The 23,075-nt window shown below is 48.2% G+C and overlaps 6 protein-coding genes across 6 annotated transcripts; 3 read left to right on the forward strand and 3 right to left on the reverse strand.

The window, feature by feature from the left end:
* Positions 1–4,865: 4,865 nt before the first annotated feature.
* Positions 4,866–5,186, forward strand: N7496_004236 (uncharacterized protein; the record flags this gene model as incomplete). Its single annotated transcript, XM_056697167.1, has 2 exons — positions 4,866–4,943; positions 5,064–5,186. The coding sequence occupies 2 exons, from the start codon at positions 4,866–4,868 to the stop codon at positions 5,184–5,186; spliced, it is 201 nt and encodes a 66-aa protein (XP_056559379.1).
* A 5,341-nt stretch (positions 5,187–10,527) lies between these two features.
* N7496_004237 (putative RNA 3'-terminal phosphate cyclase) lies at positions 10,528–12,036 on the reverse strand (the record flags this gene model as incomplete). The annotated part of the gene is made up of 1 exon (XM_056697168.1): positions 10,528–12,036. The coding sequence occupies one exon, from the start codon at positions 12,034–12,036 to the stop codon at positions 10,528–10,530; it is 1,509 nt and encodes a 502-aa protein (XP_056559380.1).
* A 562-nt stretch (positions 12,037–12,598) lies between these two features.
* N7496_004238 (uncharacterized protein) lies at positions 12,599–15,308 on the forward strand (the record flags this gene model as incomplete). Its single annotated transcript, XM_056697169.1, has 2 exons — positions 12,599–13,668; positions 13,721–15,308. The coding sequence occupies 2 exons, from the start codon at positions 12,599–12,601 to the stop codon at positions 15,306–15,308; spliced, it is 2,658 nt and encodes an 885-aa protein (XP_056559381.1).
* A 1,427-nt stretch (positions 15,309–16,735) lies between these two features.
* On the reverse strand, positions 16,736–18,079 carry N7496_004239 (uncharacterized protein; the record flags this gene model as incomplete). The annotated part of the gene is made up of 3 exons (XM_056697170.1): positions 16,736–17,437; positions 17,487–17,589; positions 17,646–18,079. 3 exons carry the CDS (start codon positions 18,077–18,079, stop codon positions 16,736–16,738), a joined length of 1,239 nt encoding a protein of 412 aa, XP_056559382.1.
* A 945-nt stretch (positions 18,080–19,024) lies between these two features.
* N7496_004240 (autophagy protein) lies at positions 19,025–21,073 on the forward strand (the record flags this gene model as incomplete). Its single annotated transcript, XM_056697171.1, has 5 exons — positions 19,025–19,194; positions 19,246–19,280; positions 19,334–19,780; positions 20,270–20,611; positions 20,658–21,073. The coding sequence occupies 5 exons, from the start codon at positions 19,025–19,027 to the stop codon at positions 21,071–21,073; spliced, it is 1,410 nt and encodes a 469-aa protein (XP_056559383.1).
* Positions 21,074–21,716: 643 nt separating this feature from the next.
* N7496_004241 (uncharacterized protein) lies at positions 21,717–23,012 on the reverse strand (the record flags this gene model as incomplete). The annotated part of the gene is made up of 1 exon (XM_056697172.1): positions 21,717–23,012. One exon carries the CDS (start codon positions 23,010–23,012, stop codon positions 21,717–21,719), a length of 1,296 nt encoding a protein of 431 aa, XP_056559384.1.
* Between the last annotated feature and the right edge of the window lie 63 nt (positions 23,013–23,075).

Consider the following 23,075-nt stretch of genomic DNA (forward strand, 5'->3'; position numbering starts at 1 on the left):
AATGTCCAGTCCAGTTCAACTCCCGTATCCAATTTGGTCACCTGAGCCACTCCCAAACGGTCTGGCCGCAGGTCGTGCGGCGTAGTTGACGAGCGCTGTCTTCTTAGCGTCTTCCATCTCCATCCCCCTAATCACTAATAAAGTCACTACTGGCGGGACCCGCCGCCGAAACAGATAACCTTTTTGAGTACCTCGTTTCGTTCGGCTGCAGGGCCCTTTGTTTCTAACTTCCTCCCGGATCATCCTTGCGAGGGCAGTGTCAGTGTCGAGGGGTGGCTTAGGGAGATTCAATTATCTCGTCTGCCTTGCCTTGCACAGTGCACTACTACCAGACTCAGCCATGTCATGTCGTGCCGTGTCCCAGTCATCGCATTGCATCGCCGGATCTTGCTGTCATAGTAAGGTTTACGAGGGAACAGTCCTAATTCTAGTTTCTTTTCCCCACTCATTCGGTCACGCGGAAGGAAAAAGGATTGTGTGACGATGGATGGTGGAGACCCGGGTTTTCCTCAGAATCTACGGAGTACGAGGTACAGTAATAAAATAATTTCATCATACAATAAACTCCATACAAATACTCCATGGCCTTATAATCGCATATAATCAAAGTGCCCCATCCATACCACAATACATCCGTACTGTACAGAGAACCCATGCCCAGCCCCTATAGTCCCGGTCTAGATCCCGAGCCTCTCGTGTTGGTTCCCGCGTTCCCGTGGCTTTAGGTGCCTTCTAGCGCTTCCAGGGCTTCTACCGTCTTCTAGACTTTTGGGTAAATTGGAAATTTGGATTTTGTCGATTGCACCCGGGTCAGGGTCGTTTATTAGATACACTATCTTATCATTAGTCAGCTATCATGTCGATGCCTTCTCAAGGTCCTTGAAAGGGGTACCGGTGTCCAATTACCTTTGTCATAGATCTTTCTATTCTTTCGTCTGATATACACTACTCCGTGCAGTATGAGACTAGAAGTACGGCAATTGCTGGTTAATGCCCCAATAATGTCTTGCTTTACCACAGCCCGACCCCAACTTGTACGTGCTAGAGACGGATCGCGGCATACGAGCTGCGGTTGTCCTTGAGATTCAACCTCATCCCGTCTGTTTTTGTCATTATCGCGCATTGCATCCTGAAGACGAAAGATATCCCTCCTTCCTTTTTAGCTTTCTAGAGCAGTGATGCAAAGGTTATTTCCCTCGTGTCAACTCTCCACCTCGTAAACCCAAGCCCGCGCAGAGCCCTCCAAACTACCGAGCAGAGCAAAGGTTTCAGCAATGCAGCAGACCACCTGAACTAGTCAACTGACCGGTCAAGGTGTCTTTCCTCCGAGTGCTTATTGCTGGTTCGCGGTGCGACACGCGGTGCTGACGAAACCGTAATTTGCGATGGGCTGGGCATTCTAGGCGGAGTGGGAAAGGTGGAATGCCCAGAGCTGTCAGCTCATTGACTATTACGAGGATGGGTGATTTAACGTTGTGTGGTTAAGTCTTGGGAGAAGACCTGTCGAGGTTTACGCCATGCTGCATTCTTCTAGATGTCAAGCTTTATAGATTGATTTGCTAGTGAGGAAATTAAGTACCGAGTGCCGAATTCGATGTAGTCGAAGTGTAAAGTAGACGTTTCTCGTTTAGAGGCTCCTCGACAAAGCTACAGTGAAAGATACTATCATTGCATGGTTATTTAAAAGCCAGGATAATTCAAAGTCAACCCTGCAGAACCAATGCACTATCCATGTCAAATTGTCAGTACAGTAGAATTTTTTCTTCCCTTGACCGACAGGCGCCAACGATCGGGCTCCACCCGACCAGGCATGAAGAAAAAGCGCGAGGTGCCGCGTCGGCCGATGTGAAAAGCGCGCCAATAGAAGCTTTCAGATCCAACACTGTAAAGGACAGGTCATTTTTACAGTATTGCTCGTTTGTTTTGTTTTCGATATCATTTATACTGGAATTTAGCGAGCGGCCCACGATCATTTTCAAGGGAATAAACCAACTAGGAGCTAGCTGCCTAACCCCTTACCCGAATGCTCGGGTGCTGGGCCTCGGGAAAAGTGACAGGGTAGATAGACACTAGACAGGGTCAGGCAAAATCAAATTCATCTATGAAAAGCACTGACAGAAGCTTGCCTGTGAGCAGCCTGTCACATTGAGCTGCCATCGGAAATGCGCAGGCTATTATTGGCGACGGGAGAGCATGGAATGAGCTTCTAGCCTCCAACCCAAGATCGGAACCAGTCAATCCCCCGAGCTAACCACCGTCAGGTCTTGTCAGTAGCTACAGCACTGTAGGCTGTAGGCAAACGGACCCGAACAGGTAAATCCAGAAGACCCATCGAGCAGCGAGCCGTGGAAGGGCAAAATGGGCAGTGGAGACCTTCCAGAACACTGCCCGATACAAAGCAGTGCAGCAATGCATAAAATAAATAATTAAAATTTTCGAATATAACCAAAACAAGATCATGTCCCTTAGAATTGGGGGGGGGCTTGGGGCTTGGGGCTTGGAGTAGAGTCTGGAACCTGGGAAGCCTCGGATCCTGGCTAGACGCCGCACGTTACGGAATACGGGCGGCAAAAACCCACCCGGGCAGAGCATCGAGGATGAAGAAAAATAAAAAGGGATCAGTTGGGTACTGTACATGCTACATAGTTGAAAGTCTGTTGAGCGGATTGGGCAGACATCAAGTTGAAACGGGGGAAGAATGATTGGTGATGACGAAGGGAGAAAAAGGGGGTTGGAAATTAAAAATTAATCAGTATATAGTTCTTAGTAAAGGGAATGGAGTCGATGAAAGTAAGGGAAGGGGTCTGAGAGAGTGGGAGAAGTATATTGAAATTGAGATTGAGATTAAGAAAAGGGATTCAACAAAGAAAAGAGAGCTTATTGTCGTTGAATAATCATAGACTCATCATGTAAAGACTTAGGCCTCTTCGAATCCACATTCAATCAATCCGCCAAGCGACCAGACCAGAGCCCAAGTGATGGCAAACGCCCACGACCCAAACTCAGGACCGGGAGATATTTACAATGCGATCGCTACGTATGCCAGAGCCAAAGCGTTTTGAATCCAGGGTTAGGATAGAAATTGACATCAAACTGATTTGATCTAGATCAACATTCTATCCGTATACTCTGTACTCTATACATTAACACCAAGACTTACAGTCGCAACTCTCCAGAACCTCCTCGGAAGGACGTGTGCAAAAACAAACGAACTAGGGCCCACATGCTCGGCCAGGCACTCAATCTGAGTCTCTAGCGACCCCGTTAGGCGCTGTTTCGAAAAACTCCGCGAGCTTCCATCCCACCCGCAACCCGCCCTCCACCGCTCCACCCGGCCCTGCAATAAGGCAAGCTGAGACTGCCACTGCCACTCCGACCACCAGCACGATCTTACTACAGCGCCATAACATGACAGCTATGTACGAAGGACTGTATCTCAATATACAAAAGTCCTCCCTACTAACCTTCCATCTGCACTGAACACCGCGCGCATTCTCCATACCCAGTTCGCATCCCTAATTGGCCCGTTCCATTCCACCATGCATCGATGACCAGCATTCTCAGTAGATCCGAAACCCGCATGGCCGAATCGCGGGCAAAGGGGGAAGGAGGATCGACCGATCTACTCACGCGTGAACTGGAGCTGCCAGCTGTACAGTAGTGGGGTGACAGTCTATGTAGTAGATTACTGTACCAGAGAGACAGCTCAGTCCGTATAACACACTAAACCATGGATAGCATCGAAGGTCCAGATCCTAGGAGGCTTCGGGTCGGCACTTGATTCCTTACCCGTCAACTGCCAAAACAAGGGAATGGAGCAGCTCTCGGATATAGGGGTACAAGATTAAACAAAGGGAAAACTTAGATGGATCGGGCAGTAGAAAGATTGAAGTTATAGGCGGTTCGGTTAGTAGGGAGTACTGTATGTATGCTCTGTAATTCTATTAAAGCCAGTGGCAGACAGATTAAAAGCAATCAACCTCGAAAAAAAAGAATGGTGATGTAGTGACCCAATAACGAAATCAAAAAACCACTATACACTATACATAGTCTGTACATAGTCATACGGAGGCCAAGATCTGACTCTTCTAGTTAATCATACTGAAAGTGGAAAAGAATGGAAGAATGGAAAAATTTTGGAACGAACAACCCCGGGACCTTAGTCCTTAGTAGACTAAGAGTGGATCTTTCAACGCAACGGCGCCCTTTTTTTTTTTTTTTGGCTTGTCTCTCCGTAACAATGGAACCCTAAAAATTCTAGTTTCTTTTTATTATTATTTTTTCTTTACTCCTTTATTTGTTTTTTATTACCGATGACGGATGACAGATTACGGATTTACCTCTAGGACTGCCCCCCCAAATAATAATATTATACCCATTTCTGCCCTAATATAGTAAATATACTAATACATTTAAAATCCTCAAATAAATTATCCTTTTTTTTTCTTTACGGGCCTGGTTTTACCTCCTGTTGAGCCTCTCTGGATATAAACCCATCATCCACCCCCCCCCCTTAACTTTCTCGTCCTTCGAACCTTTCTCAACCTTTCGGCCCCTTGGTCACTCTTCGACTTCGATTCTCCTTGACCCTTGCAGCACTAAATCGACGCCGATAGCTTGCTAGTGTCCCTCCGACGTCATATCCGAAATTCCATCTTTCACGCCCATTACGTCCCCCATTTTTCCCCTCCCCGACAGGAATTTATCTCCGGCTTTTAAGTTCAGCGCCGAAGCTCTTTTCCCGATTTTTCTTTTTCGAGAACTCTCTCTAAAGAGCGCCCGCTATTCTCCAAGACCTTCTTCTCGCCAACTCCTGTGAAACTCTCAACGCCATCTTGATCTCTGCGACTTCCACCTTCTCCATCATGTACTCTTGCGCAAACTACCCCCGCGGCTGCCGAGGTCGTGTCAACCGCCAGGGCGCTAAGTGCTCTGACTGTGTCGTAAGTACTTTCCTGCTTGAAAACTTGCAGAACTCCAAGCCTCTTACGCAAGGTTACCGGAGCTTTTGCGCAAAGCGGAATAACCACACCGAAAGAATACTAACAACCCCTCCCCAATAGACACTCAACCTCCGCCGCCCAGCGTCCGCCTCTCCATTCGCACAGCCCCGGGACTACAAACGCACCTTGCCCTCGGAGCGATTCAGTGACTCCGCCTTCAAGGTGTCAGACCTTGAGCTGTAAAGTGCTCAAACCTTTATCCGGAACGGTCCGGCAACGAAACCACACAAAAAAAGTTCCAGAGACACACTCACACGGTGTGCGCTGGATGCCATCTTGACAGGCTGGGCCTGGTTCCCGTGAATATGAATATGAAGAATTATGATATATTCACTGGGTGAATGGATGGAAGCCGGACCGATTCCCACGTTTTCCTCTCCGTCTCATATGCATCGCCGGGAGTTTGATTATGGATTACACCAGTACGAATGGCGGCTATCTCTTTTTTTCTCGCGTCTTTCTTCGAAATTCTTTCGCGCTTGTTTCCGCGGCTGCGCATGTGCTCGAACCCATTCGCTCTGTCTCGCTTGAGTCAGGCTGAGGTTACCCCCGACTTTATCACTTGGAGACGGTTCCTTTGAAAATGTCGTTGCGACACCTTCAAGGACAAGTTTCATCCCGCATATATACCTACGGGAACGAGCGCATTCTCTTCCACTCGCTTTATCTCTTTTTATTTATCCTCTCGGTTTGACATCAAATCCGAGATGGACACTTTTTCGCATGGAGGATAGAACATTGCATGGAATACGCATACCAATACTACCCCGGATCCGACACGACACGGACTCGGGGCCTGAACTCATGGATCTGCCACTGGTGGGCAGTGGCGCAGAATAGGGATCTGATATCAGTCGATCGGCGATCGACACCTTCGTTTTTGATCTGCCGTCTTTGTTTTTTTTTTCTTCTTCTTGCAGTGCTGTTTTCCTTGCGCATACGTCCTCCCCCCTATGTCGCTGGTTCGAGATCAGTTTCACTTGCCCTTTTTTTCTCTCTTTTTTTTGTCTTTGACTCGTCACCTTTTTGTGATCAAGTCTGCGATGCCATACCCCCCTGTGTTACTTGTTTTTTAATGCTTGATTATGCTTCGGGTTTGATTGGGCAGGACGAATGATCGATTCTGTATCCCTTTCGACTTTGAAGCTGTTTCTTTATCCTAGTTAGATACCTCACTGCATTGATATCACGGCTTTATCATTCCACCACAAATTTGGTCTTTTCGTAACCATAACCACCATCATAACCAATACCGTAGACTATAATAGCTAGTAATACCTTCCGAGGCCACGAAACTAATCCCTCCATCCCCAGCCACGCCTAGAACCGCCCATTTACCGGTACCCGGTGACAGCGCAGACCCTTGGGTCCGTTACTATACTTTTCGGCCCCCATCCCACATGATCGGAGCTATTTTATCAGCCGCAACGACCCCCGGCGTTCCGGGGCCAAGCCCCATCTGCCCTGCGGCACTGCCAGGTGCCAGTATCGCGCTGAAACGCAGATCCCGTAAAAATAATAAGTCCGGGCTTTCCGAAACGTTTGGTCCCGGGATATAAGCCCCCAAGGACTCAGTTTACGTTTGTATAAGCCGTCATCAACAATCATCCTGCACGGTGCTACGGTGGTGCAGTTTGTGTCGGCGCGCAGGATGGAGTGGGCGGTGCTTGGGGGTACCTTATGCACCCAGGGTTGACACTCCCAAGCCTAAGCGTAAGCCCCAAGCCCCAGGGCGCAGGGTGCAAGCAGGCAGCGCTATTGGGGGCTTGGGGCTAATAGCCCCGGACCCCCAACCTTGGATTCTAAGTTCTAGATTCTGGGTCTGTCGTCGGGCTGGATTTTGAGCCCGGGCCGAGAGGCTGAGGGAGCACGTGCAGGGATATTTGGGTAGAATATTGGAGAATTTGGGACTTGGGATTTGGGGCGATGGGGTGAGTGCTTTGTTTAGAATGGGATACTCCGTTTCATTTGACTTTGGCGACACGGAAGGACTGGGGCTGTCAGCGTCATGTGCCGTATGAGTTTGAGGTTTGTTATTGCTTTATTCTTTGTTGGAATTCAATACTCGGCATTCGGCATTTGCTTACTGCCCAAGGCTGGGTTTTGTTTGGTGCTTGCTAAAGAGCTGTGCAGCTCAGCCGTTAACTCTTTGTTTGTAGACTTTGTGACGAGGCTGGCGAGGACATAGCTGTAAGGCTATAGGACCCGACGGAATCGGATTTTAGATCCGATCGGATGTTTGGAAGGGTAAGCTAGTATTTAGACAGATAGGTAGTACAGTACTGCATTATCTACGTGCTTATACAGAGCATACTGTAGTCCTACTCAGAAGCGGGATAGTAATGTTTGGTTGTTCACGATTATTGCCAATGGTGAGCCATCCCAGTCAGTATCCAATCTTTATCTCTATACAGTATCTAAAACTTTAGACGATAGAACGCCAGACAGAATCAACACCAAGCCTATGGAGCATTGTCCTCATTACACTCGGATCAGTCTTCGGGCTGAGCTTGATAGTGTACATCGTCTAGCTGACCCTCATGCGTCAAGGGCTTCTACAAGCAGCGGCACTTGCCGCCCATCCGCAAGATAACGTCGAGATGACTCGAACCACCGTCGTCCACCTCGCGAGGTCCTTGAACAATTGCCTCTTTACATCTATACAGGCCGAAGATCTTTATCTGTGGCATGTATACTCTGAAAACAGACATAGTCGGAGAACCTACCAGCTGAGTCTAGACCAAGATCTATCTCTATCCAAATTTAGATCTAAATCTGTAATGACCTGAATCTGAATATAATCTGAATAGAATCTGAATCGAATCTGAACCTGCATCTCAAATTTCAATTTGAATCTGGATGCAAGTCATGTCGATCGAGTTTCGGTTTCAGCCTTGAGGGTCCTGGAGAATGGTGCGGTTTACACTTGACTCGATGGGGTATATGGAATATGTAGATCTCTTCATCCAACTACCCTATGTTTCAAAGTATGGTTTGTAACCATCGCGTTCTTCAGGATCGCTAATCTCCCACTGGTAAAAATAGTAGGATTCAAAAACGGGACATCTATTTCTATTTCCTAACACGAGCTCGAGCCTAATGCACTTTTACGCTTCTTTCTCTCTGTAGTGTAGGTGTTGACCGTGAGGTTACCCACAATCCTGCCTCGTTGGTTCCGTCGGCCCCGTCAAAGAAAATCCTCGCGCGGCTCCCTACCTCCAACTCTAACCACCACTATTCCAAAATCTCCCCACAAGAAAAGAAACATACAAAGAAAGACCATCCATCCATAAACCATTATACCCGCTTAGTTACGTCCCGCCCTCCAGAACGAGTACAGTAGTTGAGTCCCTCCGGGCGGCCCATTGTGGAAAAAATGGACCCACAACCACGCGAACGCCAACCAGCGTAAATAGTTAATGCCCAGCGCCCCGATCGTCTCGTGAAACGAGACAAGAAAAGACAATAGGCTCCACTTGTAGGCACCGGCATTTGCTGGTACATATGGAGAACATAAGTAAATAGTAAAGACGGTAGTAGTCTAGGGACTCCGTATTTTGAGGGTACTAGAGCTGAAATGGGTGTTGGAGTGTTCGTGGTGAGATTGGGATGTTCGCGATTATTGATTTGGGAAACCTACTTTTTGCGGGGAGGAGGGGTAAGAGGTGATTCTTCTTTTGTGTGGGTGTGGACATGGAGTATGAGGTATGATGTTCATAAATACGGGGTTTATGGTTTTTGTGTCGACAGAGCAGATTAAGATTGTAAGTACTTGCAGTGCAGTGTATATGGATGCCTGGTGGATTGAAGATACACAGAAATAAGGCTGGGTAGGTCGAGAGATAGAGTTACACTGCCAATCATAGGCATTAATTTTCTATGGGACATCATATCTTACAACTTGTGTTTTCAATGCTAGCTTTTATTCTTTATTCTGAAAATTTCGAGCTTCTCTACACAGATATGGCTGCCTGAAGCAACCAGCTCGTGGGGGCACCAACTTGAGAAAAATCACCTAAAAAAAGAGGAAACGAGGATCCGACGCACCCCACAGTTCAGAACCCATCCTCAAAGGAACGGTTTGAACCACTCATACGCAGGCCATACAGAAGGTGGGTTTTGTTCTTCGGGATTCGGGGATTGACCCTTACGGAATCGTGTTTGAAGTGAAACACATGGGTCGAGCGTAGGCTTCGCTTGTACTTCGGTGCTTCCTCCACACAAAAATCAGATTCCCTCGTGGTATTTCGTTACCCGTTCACCCCTTTTTTTTTCTCTCCAGCTAAGCCGCTCAGCCACAGTCAGATCATTGTTCGCTGTTTCAGGGTGGGCTGTGGGGAATTTGTGTCTCCACTTCTTCATCTGATGAACCCTATGAGGTAGGTTTAGGGGCTGATCACGGGCAATGGTGGCAGTGTGGGTGGATTGGTTGGGAGGGTTGGTGTGGCTTGATGGGAAACCATTCCTAACGGCCGTACAGAGTATACAAAAATACCATGGTTGTATCGCTGAATTACCGCTTGTATCTTTCAATTGCTAAAGGGGGTCAAGTCGTTTGTTGGAAAGGGCGTTAGTTTCAGTTACCATGACCTTTCGAGAATGTCGAGACTGTCGTGGGTTTTCTAAGGCTGATCCTGTCGTTTGGGGATCGTGGCTTGCTGCTGTGCAGGAGTTCGGAATACATGCCGAGTTAAGTCCACGCCTCGTTTCGAAATCCTTGCTAGAGAGAGGCTTAGCATTGTGATTCCGCGACTGATATGGCAGGTAACCCCCGGAGCGAGTCCAGCTAGTACTTAGTAGCTACTAGCTATGCGATAGGAAAGTAGGGAATCCCTGTTATTAGCGCCGTGGAATCTTCCATAATCGACAATGGTCTCCGGGTGAAGCCATCCCTGTCAGCGAGACACGTAATTCTGCGTCGGTGGCTCTCAACGGTCCGATCCTGGTAAGCCCTGCCGTGCAAGTCTGCAAGGCCTAGTGCAGGCTCGAGCGCCCAGCTACCAAGTGGGGTGCGTCAGAATGAAGACTTAAAGTCGTCTAGTAGCAGTTGGGTAGAGTCTATCGGGTCTATGCCATTATTGTCCATATCATCCAACCGACGTAGACCCCTGTCGTGTTGCAAAGACTCCATTTATCATGGGGCAATGCCAGCTCCTGTCATCTCGGCTTAGGATGTGCGTATCTTGTTGGTTGATGCGTTGGGGTACGGTGTTTACTGCCCCCTCATGAGCCTTCTGAACATGACAGGGGTAGCCATTGGGGCACTTCGGAGATTTTTGGTGGGGGCGGTCGATTCATTGAGTTGCATGATCAGCATTGAATGATTGGTGATTTGGGGGATGTGACAGATTTTTGGTTGTTGTTAGATTAAATGAACAGCAGATATAGTGCTCGCTTACAGGGTTCACAATAGGATGGCATTAAAGTATGGGGTTTCATTGGGTGGATTGTGACTCCTCTCACATGTATCATCACATGAATCACCGTATACAATTGGTCTTCCTTTAAATTGTCGGATCGGGGTTTAATTATCGGCAACGTCCTGCAACATCTTCTGACACGCCCACTGGGCTGTCTTGGTATGGAGAGTCCAATATCGCTCGTCTTCGGGGGCTTGAGCCGCCTCGCTTCCAGCAATACCCACTTTGTCTCCAAGATTCCCAAGAGCCTCAAACACCACAATTTGGTCTCTCATATGAAAGTCTAAACAGGACCGCTTGGCAGTTGTAGATCCTGTCGATCCACCTTTTTGGTCAGTCTGTGTATCATCGTATGTTTCGGACAATTCTTCGATGAGTCCTTGCACGCATCCATCGATCAGGTCGGAGACCCGTTGTAGATGTGCTTCGGAGTCCTTCTTCTTGGGAGGTGGTCCCTGTCCCTTCTTGTATTTTTGGTGCTTTCCGACTTTTTGCTTTGTGGGCTTGTGTCCCCGGTTATCGCCAAATAAGGCATCATGGCCAATTCGGAATCCCGTGGAAGTATGGGCGACCAGGAGGATGTATACTCGGCTTGGGTGAGATGTGATTTCCGTTGGAGACATGTCGATGGGTATATGACGTTCTCCGTCTAAGGGCTCGGCGAGAATTGACTGGTCTAGTGTCTTCAGAGATTTGCGTAGCCTGCGAAGAGTCTCTTGCTCCACGTATTCGGCGACAGTCAGAGACCCTCCGTTCTCATTGGCTTCATGAAGAGTATCCTTTGGTGCGAGGATCGTAATAGTGATGCGAGTAATCTTCCCACACTCATAATCCGTGATATTGATCCGTGGAAAGCGAGACGCGCATTCGGCTCCTACGGACAGTTGTGATTTCTCACTCGCGGCTCCATCTAGGGGCTCTAGCAAGGGACGAATGAAGAAGCTCACTTCACCCATTCCCACGACCCCAGATGTCCAGCCACGACTCTGCAAAGTCATCGAGAATGGAGGAAGACCCAGCCGAGCAAAATTTGGCGCCATGACCTGGGCAGCGTAGTCATAGGAAGGGGAACTGGTCCCGTTTGTGCCGCCGATGATGTTCACTCTAATGCGCTCCGTCATTGCGCGCGATCCAACATGCAACAAGTAGGGGTATAATGCTTGGAAAATGAGAAAGACGGATCCCGGAGTTGTCAAGCGAATGTTGTACTCTGGTTTCACTGACAGAGTATCTAACGATACTAGCGGTACATCTCGATGTTGTCGGGTCGCGTCTAGTAATTGCTCGTCCTCGTCTATACTGGCTTGTGGTGGTGTGAACGTCAAACATTTCGATCCCACATTTCCATCCGAGACGTGGCTGCCACTGATCTCGGCCAGCAATTTGACTGCTGCCGCATGTGATGCTTTGAGACCAGTCTTGCCTCCACGGTTTCCGCGGACGTGATCTATCGTCACTGCTCGGCCTGTCAATGCCGATAGTCCCAGGGCGATACGGACGAGTTGGCCACCTCCTTCGAGCGTTCTTCCGTCAAGGTGAACGTGGCGGAAGGGTTTCGGCGGGGAATTGTCTCCACTTGAGGCTGAACACGTGGGCTTTTTGGATGTCGCCATTGGGATATACAAAATACGCGATCGTGCTGAATGTGAAGTGCGTGGGGGAAGAGGCGACCTATCTATAGGCGCTGGACAACAAAGGGCTTGTCAGCACGATTCTTTGTGTCCTGCAATTTCCATTGACATTCTCTTGTCTTCATGTCGGCGTCCACTTTGGGACTCGTATTGCGGTGGATGCGTCGTGATTGAGTCAGGCCAAGGCTGAATCCAAAGGTGACTCACACTGCATTAGTCCCGTTCGAGCGCTTAGAACTATTCAAACTAGTGGCGGCACCTTGTTTACTAGCCCGATGCTTAATTCAGATCGGATTTTGATTATTTGAGATCTGAAATTGCATGGTCAATGATCTGGAGTTCATCCTGTCTTGTATACGGCAACAACCAACGACTGTCTCGAGGTTGACTTGCACCTGCCACGATGGACCACCACGCACTTTCCACCCGCCAGACCAAAACATGAAATGCCCAATACTTTTGAGTTACAGTGTTTTGATTCTTTTGACCATCTCTTTACATCAATTCTCATTCAAGTACCACGTACTATACAGACTTTCACAATATGTTTTCCTCAATCAGTACCCGCGATCGACTGCGACGGTCCATGTCCACTCGTTCCATGAGAAGAGCTCGTCCAATTCGAGAGCCAGAGCCAGTCGATCCGGAAATCGCCAAAGCCCAAGCAAAGGCGGCTGCATCACGGGCGATGCGCTCAAGCGCTTCTTCGACGGAATCCAAGGCTTATGATCGATTGGGCGGCCCAGCGCAGGTCGCGATTCCCAAGCGACGGCCAGGATCAAGTCTTCGGTATACAAACGACGATGCTTCGGTATATTCCGCCTCCATTCCACCTCCAGTCACTCCTCGTCAATCTACGGAGGACGATGGTGCAAATCGAGGGCATACACTTGAAGACTCTGCCGCACTGCCGCCAATCACCGAGCTTCAAGGACTGGATGGACGCGATAGCTCGGTGCCTTCATCGTACCGCCGGCTGCGCAAGGCCAAGTCCATGTTCTCAACCCGAGCGCGGCCTTCTCATGTACCTTTTGGCCCACCTTCAATGTCGCCTCGGCATGCCTTTGAATTGGATCGAAGCCCGGAAATCGAGCTACCTCGGACCCTACGACCCGCTGTGTCTTTCATTCGAGGCCGTCGTCAAAATAACCGAGCAGTCCGACATGCCAAAAGCCAAGATGTGGCCATTCAGCTCGCTCGCAATCAATTCATGGAGGACGCTGGAAGCCCGGAATTACAGACTAGAAGCTCCTCGCTCCTCAACCGGCGCAAAAGAGATCACAAGCCGTTTCGAAAGTCATTCAGGGTTACGAGCGATACTGGACCTATTCCAGGTTCAACACCAGAGCACACTTCTCGATGGGCCTCACGCAATAGATCCCGAACATTTTCCTCGTCCATCAAGAATGGCTTCAGACGCGTCTTTGGATTTTCCAAACCAGCCGAGCAGGAGTCCGAGTTCAGCCTCGAGGAAGAAGCCATTTCAATCGCGACACCAGACACCGCGGTTGACAGTCATCCTGCTGGGCTTGTTGTGGGTGGTAAGGTGAATATGGACCAGTTCGTGATGTCCAGTCCTCTGCCGGTTGAGTCTCCAGGGGGGGGAAAGTTTCTGTACATCCAAATCCCGCGTGACTAGCTGGGCAGATTCTTCCGTGGCAAACAGTGTGATGACCCGAAAGGCCCGGCATCGCCAGTCGCTATCCTTGATTGAAGAACATGGAGATTTGAACAAGCAATTGCCTCGAGTACCTGCTGATCCCACCCGTCACCAGCCTCCCCTGTGCCAGGGTATCATCAGCGAATCGGACGAGGCAACCAGTCCTGGGGTATTCAACAATTGGGCTGATAGTAATGACCTTTACTCGGCTCTGATGCAGCAGATTAGACGGCAGGCTGTCCACACGCCTGATGAGGACATCGTCTTTGGCACGGTCCCTGAATATCGCGCGATTCCAGAGCGCGCATCTTCGATATATTCACACCGCAGCAAACGTACCATTCGGCATATTCCGAGTGAAGAATCATCAACCGCGGGATCATTTGCAACTGCACGCGTTGGTATCTCGAAGTCTCCACAGTGGCGCCAACCAGGTCCCCTCGGACACACCTCTGGCAAGATTTCTCAGTGCATGTCTAATCAGGAGAATTATCCACAACTTGGGACTTTCTTGAGAGAGAAGTCCCCGCATTCCCCATACGTTATTGGTGAAGAGCCTGAAGAGGATACTGGGAGCGTTGTCATTGCTCGCTTCGAGGCATTGAGGACAGGAAGCGAGTCCCCCAGCGTCTATTCGCGGACGACTAGTGGCAATACCCCCACAAAAGTCTCGAGTGGTTGTGTGGCCAGTTTCATCAATGACGAGACAGGAACTGCGACCATATATTCTTCTCAGCGAACAGCATATAGCTCGCCGACTCGACCTGATGGCTCGACTACACTAGACAGCCCCGTGCAGCCCAGTGTAGACTGGCAAAAGTGGATGAGCTCCCAGATTGAAAGAATCGAAAAGACAAGCCCTACCAGAGCGCATATCCGGGAGAATTCACAGTTCGAGGACGATGACGACGAGATCTTTATGGGAATACTCAAGCGGGCTCCGGCGCCAGTCCCAGAAATGGCCGTTGAGCCTTACCTCCCAGAAGGCGACAGATGCAATGATCCCTTGCCACAAGCGGAGCCTAAGACCCTGGCTCAGAACAACTTTTCCCGTCCATTCAGTCGAGCCTCCAGCGTACGGACCATTTTGTCCTCGCAAAAGATACAACCTCTTGAGCCAATGCAAGGCCTGCCAAATCCGTCGAGTGCTGAAGGCATTTGTGAGCCTTCTGTCTCGGATGCTCCGCCTGTCCGAGTTCCCAGTAAACAGATGCCGTCTCCAGTTCGCATCAGATCATCGAACATGCTCGCACCTCCAGAGTCTCCGACACCTCGCAGAGCTGGACCCAAGTCGCAGAAGCGAATGTGGACCCAAGAACAATACCGACGGTATTCAGCTCGACGCCCAATCGCGAATGGAAAGTCCAATTCATTCCGGTCCATGCGGAGCTACCGTGATTCGCGTGGGATGAACAATGAAAATACCCGACAGCAGGAGGAGCATGAGGACATGATGGACGATTACCATAAACTCCAGGACATTCATTCCACGATTTCCACTAAGCGCATGGTGGAGATGTTCTTGGACAGTCGACGCAGGCAGATGGGAAGAGACCCATCGGGGAGCACAGCTGCAGGGGAGGCGTTTATTTGATATCGTTGGTGGTGGTTTGGTATTCTTGAACTAACTAGTGGGGGGTGAATTGTTATGTTTAGCCGACGATATATAGTTATTCTTTCGGTCGCTCCTTTCCCAATCATCGATGTTGTCCATCTGACAACTACACACATGTCTATTATATCAGCAGTTTTGTAGGTAGCAAGCAGTGAAATAAATACAATTATCTTTACAAAGACATACCCATGAAAAATAAAAAGCCGTCTGTGTGAAGAATACGAAGGGAAAAAAAAGAACATGCCAAAAAGAAACTCTCCCTCGGGGAATCGAACCCCGGTCTCCCGCGCTTATCGGTGTTAATGACAAGCGGAAATCATGACCACTAGACCAAGGAAGATGAAATAATCGAGTTACCGCTCGACCACTTGGTGTTGGTTGATATATGGAGGGGCAAGTTTTGGATTTATGATATTGTTTTGCTAGTATCCAGTACATGCCTTCACGCCCTCGAGCCGTCCTTTAAACCCTCGGGCATCAGGCAGTTCAAGCGTGAAGCCCTCCCCAAAAGGTGATTTTGTACATTTTGATCAAGGGGAAGATTTCGCGCTGCGGGAATAGACACTATACCCTTGCCTTCATACAGTCGCCGCTACTTGCCTCCAATCTTTCCTCTTCCCCTTCTCTCTGACCCCGTGGTTGTGGCTGTGTGTAACCCGATCGCAGCCATGATGAATAACGGCCTAATGCTGGCTTACACTTAGAATGTAGTAAACCTTAGCGACTTCGTAGGTAACTTACATCACTCGTCTACCCATGAGGTGGCAAATCTATGTATGAACTTTGAGACGGAGCAAAATCCATCGCTCTCGGATGATCCCGAATAGGAAAAGGTTACCTATTCGACCATTCGGAACCAACGTGGTCGGACCGTCCGACTCTGTTATCAAAAGATACGGGAGTTCCATCAGATAAAGAGATAAGGCTGGCCTACTCCGTAGATAGTTTGCTTTAGCCAAAGAGAACTACCATTTAGCTTATTACTTTGAAATCTGCGCAGTCTACCAGATGGCATCCAGCAGTGGTCGATTGCCTCCATACCGCGAGAAAGGTATTTCCGTCCAAGTATGTTGGTTGATGTTGACCGCGGCAATCCAATGGAAATCGAGGTTATTGTCTGTAATCCACTGCGGATAGCTCAGGAGTTTGGTTGCTAAAACCATTGTTACGAATGATTTATGAGCATTTGAAATTGGTTCAATGGAGGATTGTTAGAGATGATATCGGGAAGAGTTTATGAATAAGTAAAGGAGACATTTCGGGCTTTGAAATGACCCGTACACTAGGAGTTACAGCCCGGTTTGAGAATAAGGGGTATTGGCTACGAGAGGAGATGATGGTCATTCAGTGAGAGAGTCAGAAAAGACTAACATATTCAACAATTAATTGAATCTCATGCTAGCAATTCAAGCCAACTTGTGATAGATATCCCATAGACCCGAGGTACCCAGCCAATCCAAAAACAATTCATTCAGTCCTTGTCGCAAAAGTTCATCTCCCATATAGTATTGTCTTTCTTTATCCCAAATAAAGTTTCCCATTGTGGCTTTAAGAGGCCTTCCCAAGCGAATGGCCTCATTCGAGCTTTTCAAGTCCATCCAGTAAACACTCTCCGGCATCCAGACTCGATTTTTGTCCGCAGATGATGCAAATTCCCCAAATTCTGGTAGAGATTGAACAGTTCTCCAAATCTTGGGTGCGTCGTAGTATGCTGCGCTGCCGTATGCTTTCAATATCCGTCGGTGTTCCTTAGGAGCAATCATCTGTCGCGAGGTTCGCTGGAGGTAGTCGGCTTGCTCAGTTACTAGTTTTTCTAGCGCCACTTGATCTAAGGCTAATTCTGGCTCTTTCTCGACCTTATTGAGATAATGTGTGATCTCATCTCTTAATTTTCGCAACCTGTACTGAGTCCATTCCGGGTAGAGACTGTTTAGATTTGCGTAGGGTCTGACGTTGGTCATGTAACTGGAGTCGTAAACAGTTGGCACACCTGATCGATATGAAGTGATGGTGGATATGCGCTCCTTAACACCCTTGGCTCGGGCAGCTAAGTGTTCGACTTCACCACCTTGAAGCATCACCGCATGGCCGATCCGTGGCCCTTCCACCTTGGAGCCTGTCAGTTTCATATGCTCAGCGGAATGTAATTTATCTTACCTTTTTCGCTGTCCCATCTCCTTTTTTGATGTATGTTTCTCCTCCAATCATCCCCTCTGTTTCACTCAACATCAAAACACAGACATAAGGATAGGAATCATAGCTCCGGTCAAGTTAGTCTCGATGGTATCAATAGTAGAGCAAATGGAGTAAGCTTACTGCCACGGAATAATTGTGCTAACATCCTTCAGGGGATCATAAGCACGTTCCTCTACAGTCAACTCCACTTTCTCAGCCGTTGGTTCAATGTTGAGGTTCTTCGTCATATCTGAGACGGTAGCTCCTTCAACTTGAATATTGGTATGCCCGATCTCTGTGGGCATGATGACATCCAAAGGTACACCCATTGCCTCGCACATTATCCTCATCGTCTCAGGATGTGTCCAGAAATCCTTGATAAAGTTCGATTGCTTCTCTGCATCACGGAGAACCAAGGTACCTGGAAATGGCGAGCTCGCACATTGGTCAAGTACCTTTTTCTGGAATAAGGCTCTTCGGTAGGCTCTTACGCCTTCACGCGACAGCAGTGGAAATGGCGTTGTTCCCGCAATGGGAGAAGCAGTTGCACTCTGATTCAAGAGCAATTCTTGCATTGTTATTTTCTTTTCGGGTGGCGAGTAATGGAGATGAATCTATTCGGTGTAAGTTTTGTGGCCAAAATTGACTGTTCTTTTTATTGGTGTGAACTCACTCTTGGGTTGAATGTCTCTTCCTCATCTACACTTTTAGTAGAGCTCCGGGGCCATATCTTTAGCCAGTGGAAAGGATTCATTTTGCCCGCAATAAATAGAACTGAGTACGGTCTCTTGGAGGGCTTCAAACACGATTCCTTATCGTATCGATGCACAACTATGGGTATTTCAAACCTGGCAGGGCTCTTTTCGAAACTCTTGCTCCTTATGGACCGAGGAATGGCCTTTCAATTTGATCGATTTCTTGAGAAGGCATTATATATGGCCCAACAGTCAGGTCAGCCGATAACTACGACTGGCGCCCTGCGTGAAACGATATCTTATCGCTTAGCAGCTGCCGGGTGGACTCCATTTCCCTTTTAGGCATGCCGGTCCTGACATTAAACACCATTTCGACCAACGATTATCATGCCTGTAGCCAAACAATCATTATCAAAGATGTCTTATCTTATAAACACCCTGTAAATTCTCAGTCCTTGGGTCGGATATCCCGTCGCTTGTATTTTGGTTTACGATCAAAAACATCGGTTTTCGATTCATCAGGTGGTCAGGTGGCTGATCACCTGATGGGCTGTATAACCTAAAAACATACTGATCTTCGTATCTGCCGAAATGTGCTCGTAGAGATGACACAGGTTTTCTTTTCTCTTTCCGATATGTCGGTAATATAGCTGATAAGTGAATCAAAGAGATTCACCAATTGATGCCCCTTAAAGGATGTCAAAATATAACTCATTCTACTAGGACAATAGGAGACTGGCGATGATCACAGAATTTTAAACAGAAATCCCATCTTTGCAAACTTCAATCTTTTTTTCTTTATAACAAAATTGTCTAAGATCCACCATGATAGTCAGAGATTTAGGCTCTCATGATGATCCAGAAGCCGGACCACTTCCGGTAGTTGATCCACCCAGTCTGGCCGATGAAGTGCGGGATAAGAATCCCACGGTGGCACTAGATCAAGTGGATGAGAAATATTGCACTACCAAACTGGAAATCTGGGCCTATTACGCGTGTGTCACCAACAATCCCACAACGCAGCCGTGACTAAATTATGACAATAGTTACTACGCTGGAAACAATGAACTGTCTCTATTCAGTATGCCTATAAGCCGAGTCTTCAGCGATTGTTTCCTCTCTAACGAACAATAGATTTCGCTCCAACGGCTTTCCAAAATCTTCTCTACCAAGCTGCCGGAGGCAGCAACACTCTATCCTTCGCCGGAAGTCCGCGATCAATCAACGGCATCGTGCTGCTATGCAATGGAATCTCATTTGCCGTCCAAATCGTGGTTTTCCTAGTCATCGGCAGCTTCCCTGATTTCGGGAACTGGAGGCCTAATATCCTCATCGTGCTCTCTATCGTCGCTTATGCCCTTGGATTCGCCTGGTTGGGTATCCACACGGGAGATAAATGGCATATAGGTGCTGGGCTATACATAACTGGCCTAATCGCCTATCAGAATACATTGACTTTCTGGTCCGCTGCGTCCCCAGGGCTTGCGCGAAACACGCCTGAGATGAAATATCATGCTGATGATCTTGCCTCCTGGAATATTTCTCGTGAAGAGTATGATTTCGCTGATACGATGAAGAGGAGTCAGTCAGCGAATATTGCGTTTTACATCCAATCACTTGCAGAAATTATTATTCTTTCTATTATTGTTGGGCTCATGTTTAAGATTGATGTTAATGCCAGCAAGGCAAAAATAACAATTATGGACTGAGTGTGCTGATTGCTTTTGCGAGTGGTATTTGGTTACTTGTGTCAGCACTGCGGGCCATCAGGATAGCTCGGTAAACACTTGAGGCATTTTGAGAGGGCTAGCGGAGATGGCGTACAGACACGAGCTACTCATAGTGTCGCACGCCTTCCCATACCTATCTAATGTCTGTTCGGGTATATAAAAGGCCCACGCCGCTTAATAACTTTACTAGCATTGTAAGCTCCCTATTTCTCCCATCAGTACGGTGACTCGGGAGGTTTTACAAATTCTCACCATCAACCGGAGTCTATCCACTCGGCCTCCCTCGTACCAGTCATGAAATGTCTTCTTCTCATACTGCTCTCTTCCATTTGGTTGCTAGGAGAGGGGGTGGTCGCGCTTGCTTCCTCCCAGCCGGCAGAAATTTTCTACTTCTATCAGGCCTATAAGGTGGAACTTGCGACCAAACCTTATAAAGAGAGAAATATTGCGAAGAAGTGCACGACTGAGACAAGTGGATGCACTTTCAGACAGTTTCTTGATTACATCGTGGATGCACGCTCAAGAACGGCAATCGACCGTAACCCCACATGGGGGGATATGATCGACACGGTCGACGACAAAGACTTCCCGACCATCTCCCGTCCTTTGAGGGACGCACGCTTCGAAGTCCAGTACGATCTATCCAAGCTAATCGAGGACACGTCAAAGATAGCTTCGTTTGGTGATGTCTTCGAAACAATTGACAAATTGATCAAGGATCAAATAAGCTCCGACCTGTGTCGTGGACGAAAGAACGAAAATCGCGACCGCACTTACGATCCTCAAGGAGCACCGTGTTGCCGATAACATGAGGTACTTCATCCGCGAGCTTGAGTCGCAGCTTGGTCTTACGCTGGAGCGGCGATCTGCAACCACGTTGGATGGATTGGCCTGGACGGCATACAACACGGATGCGACCAAACAAAGAATGTTGGACTCGGCGGACGCTATCATCGACCCGGACGAGAAACAAAAAGCCAAAGCGAAGGACAAATCACTGCCATCACAAATTCAAAAGTTGGTCACCAAGATGCGGTCATCCTCGTATATGACAACGGACGTGTTCTTCAAGGAACACCAGGCAGTGATTGCACGGGCGAGTAGGACACTCAAGAAGATCGGTGGAAAGAAACTATGTTCATAAAGACCGCTAAATAGGCAGAGATTACATAGGTATCTAGTGCCTTTTTCTTTTGTTGCTTGACTCGTGTCGATGACCTTAGGAATGCACAGCCAAGGCTATCTCGGGTGTTGAAGTGACCGTGAAGCGGCGTAGGGAAAGGTGGATTAGTAACAGAGCTAGAAGGGGCTATTCTCCTGGAAATTACAGCATTTCCTATTTGTGTATCTAGAAAAATTCTAATGTACTTAGTACAGGTGCTTATTTCTAACGTCCATTTCTTGTATGGAGCAAAGAGCCGAAAGGGTCCACAAACATCCTTGGCCTTCATCCAATAGCCGAAGAATTAGGACCCTGTCACAATTCACCCCCCTAAATATTCTTCTCTCTCTTCCTCTCTCTCCCACTATGAGTTTGGGTGTACCGCCAGGGCAGAATGTATCATAGGCACGATCCAATATTTAACTATTAACGGTATTTGATATGGCATAGTATGGTTGTGATTAGAATCCAACGGGAAAGGGCACTAACCCTACTCCTTATAAACTCGCTTGGCGTAGTTATGGGGATGTGCTAAGCTAAGGTATAGTATCCGTGATATGCGCCTTAGTGAAGAACAAAAAAAGGAATGCCTCGAACAGACTCTGATGTGTATTAATACAAAGCATCAAATATGAGGAATGTAAGTACTCCACTGCACAGAATAATAAGTAGCAGCCGGCTGCTCCCGGAGCCCTATAAACACCTCCACCATCAAGAACATCCTTGAAAGGAAATAGAACAGTGTGATGGCCCAATATACGAGATTCTTCCTCCGCGACGTATCGCCCAATCGTCGCAACACGTATGCGCATGGCACCCACATTGAAGTCACCACAAGCATGCCGAGCGCTGTTACCTTCCATATTATACTTTCTGCTTTGGTGGGAAAATGGAATTCCCATGCAGCGAGATGAAGGCCATTAAATACGAGACCGATGGACCAGACAAGGAAATGATGGAGGCCTTCCCACTCGTCAGCATGGCACTCATTGACGGCCGAGCGATACCAGTCGGATGTGCGAATATGGGCTGTGAAGTTATCCTTCACAAGCTCGTACAATTCTGCGGGAACTCGGTGTCCCACATTGATGGGTTCCATTCGGGTCATCGCCATCGGCTTCTGCCACCAAAACCAGTCCCAGCCATGAATGAGGTCTGGCGGCGGAGGTCGATACCAATGAGTGTGGCTTCCAGAGAAGCAAGTATTACTTGCCAGATTGCATAGCTGCTCAACGCTCACTCGTGGAACCGTTATTGTTGTGAATGTTTCGATGTCCATCGGCTTCTGCCACCAGAAAAAATATGTCGCCCAGGTGCAGCCGATAAAGGCCACCGTTGCGAGCTCGAGGGTGGTTATGGGTAAATTCTGGTTGATACGCGCTAGGATTGTGATGAGGAACCATGTCGACTGGCCGCAGGCAATTGCTTTAGCAAAAGCATCTGTCTTGCTGCGATCACGAAGATCTTTCACCGGCATCTTGGGCAGGTCGATGAACTTTTGTTGCACCAGCCATGCCAAATCCTCGGCGCGGAAATTGTAATATAATCCTTCCGACTGATCTAAAATTCTATATCCTCCCATCTCTGCGTAGTATCCATGGGATATCGTCCACCAAGGATAGAATTTTCGCATATCCCGAACGGACTTTTTAGCCGCACGCCACTGTGCGTAGGCGTTAACGAGCATGCCATCGGGGACGATAGCGCAAATGATAAACCACTTGCATTTGTGGACAAAGCGACGATACCATCGCTCGCCTGGAGGGGGGATATTGAGGTGTAGAACGGTCCAAGTGTTGAGAAGTAGGACTGCTAGACAGGCCCAAAGAATACTGAACGTTCCTCGGCCATTGGGTTCTTGGACAAGGCCAGCCACAATTTCTTGGGACGCGATGGTAGGAACGTTGTCGTATGCAACCATAATGGAGTACACCCGGTCAGCACGTTTAAAGGGAATTTCTCAAGCCATCGAAATCGTCAAATT

The sequence above is a fragment of the Penicillium cataractarum genome, assembly GCF_028827025.1.
Source record: "Penicillium cataractarum strain IBT 29864 chromosome Unknown utg000002l, whole genome shotgun sequence".
Classification (NCBI taxonomy): Eukaryota; Fungi; Ascomycota; class Eurotiomycetes; order Eurotiales; family Aspergillaceae; genus Penicillium; species Penicillium cataractarum.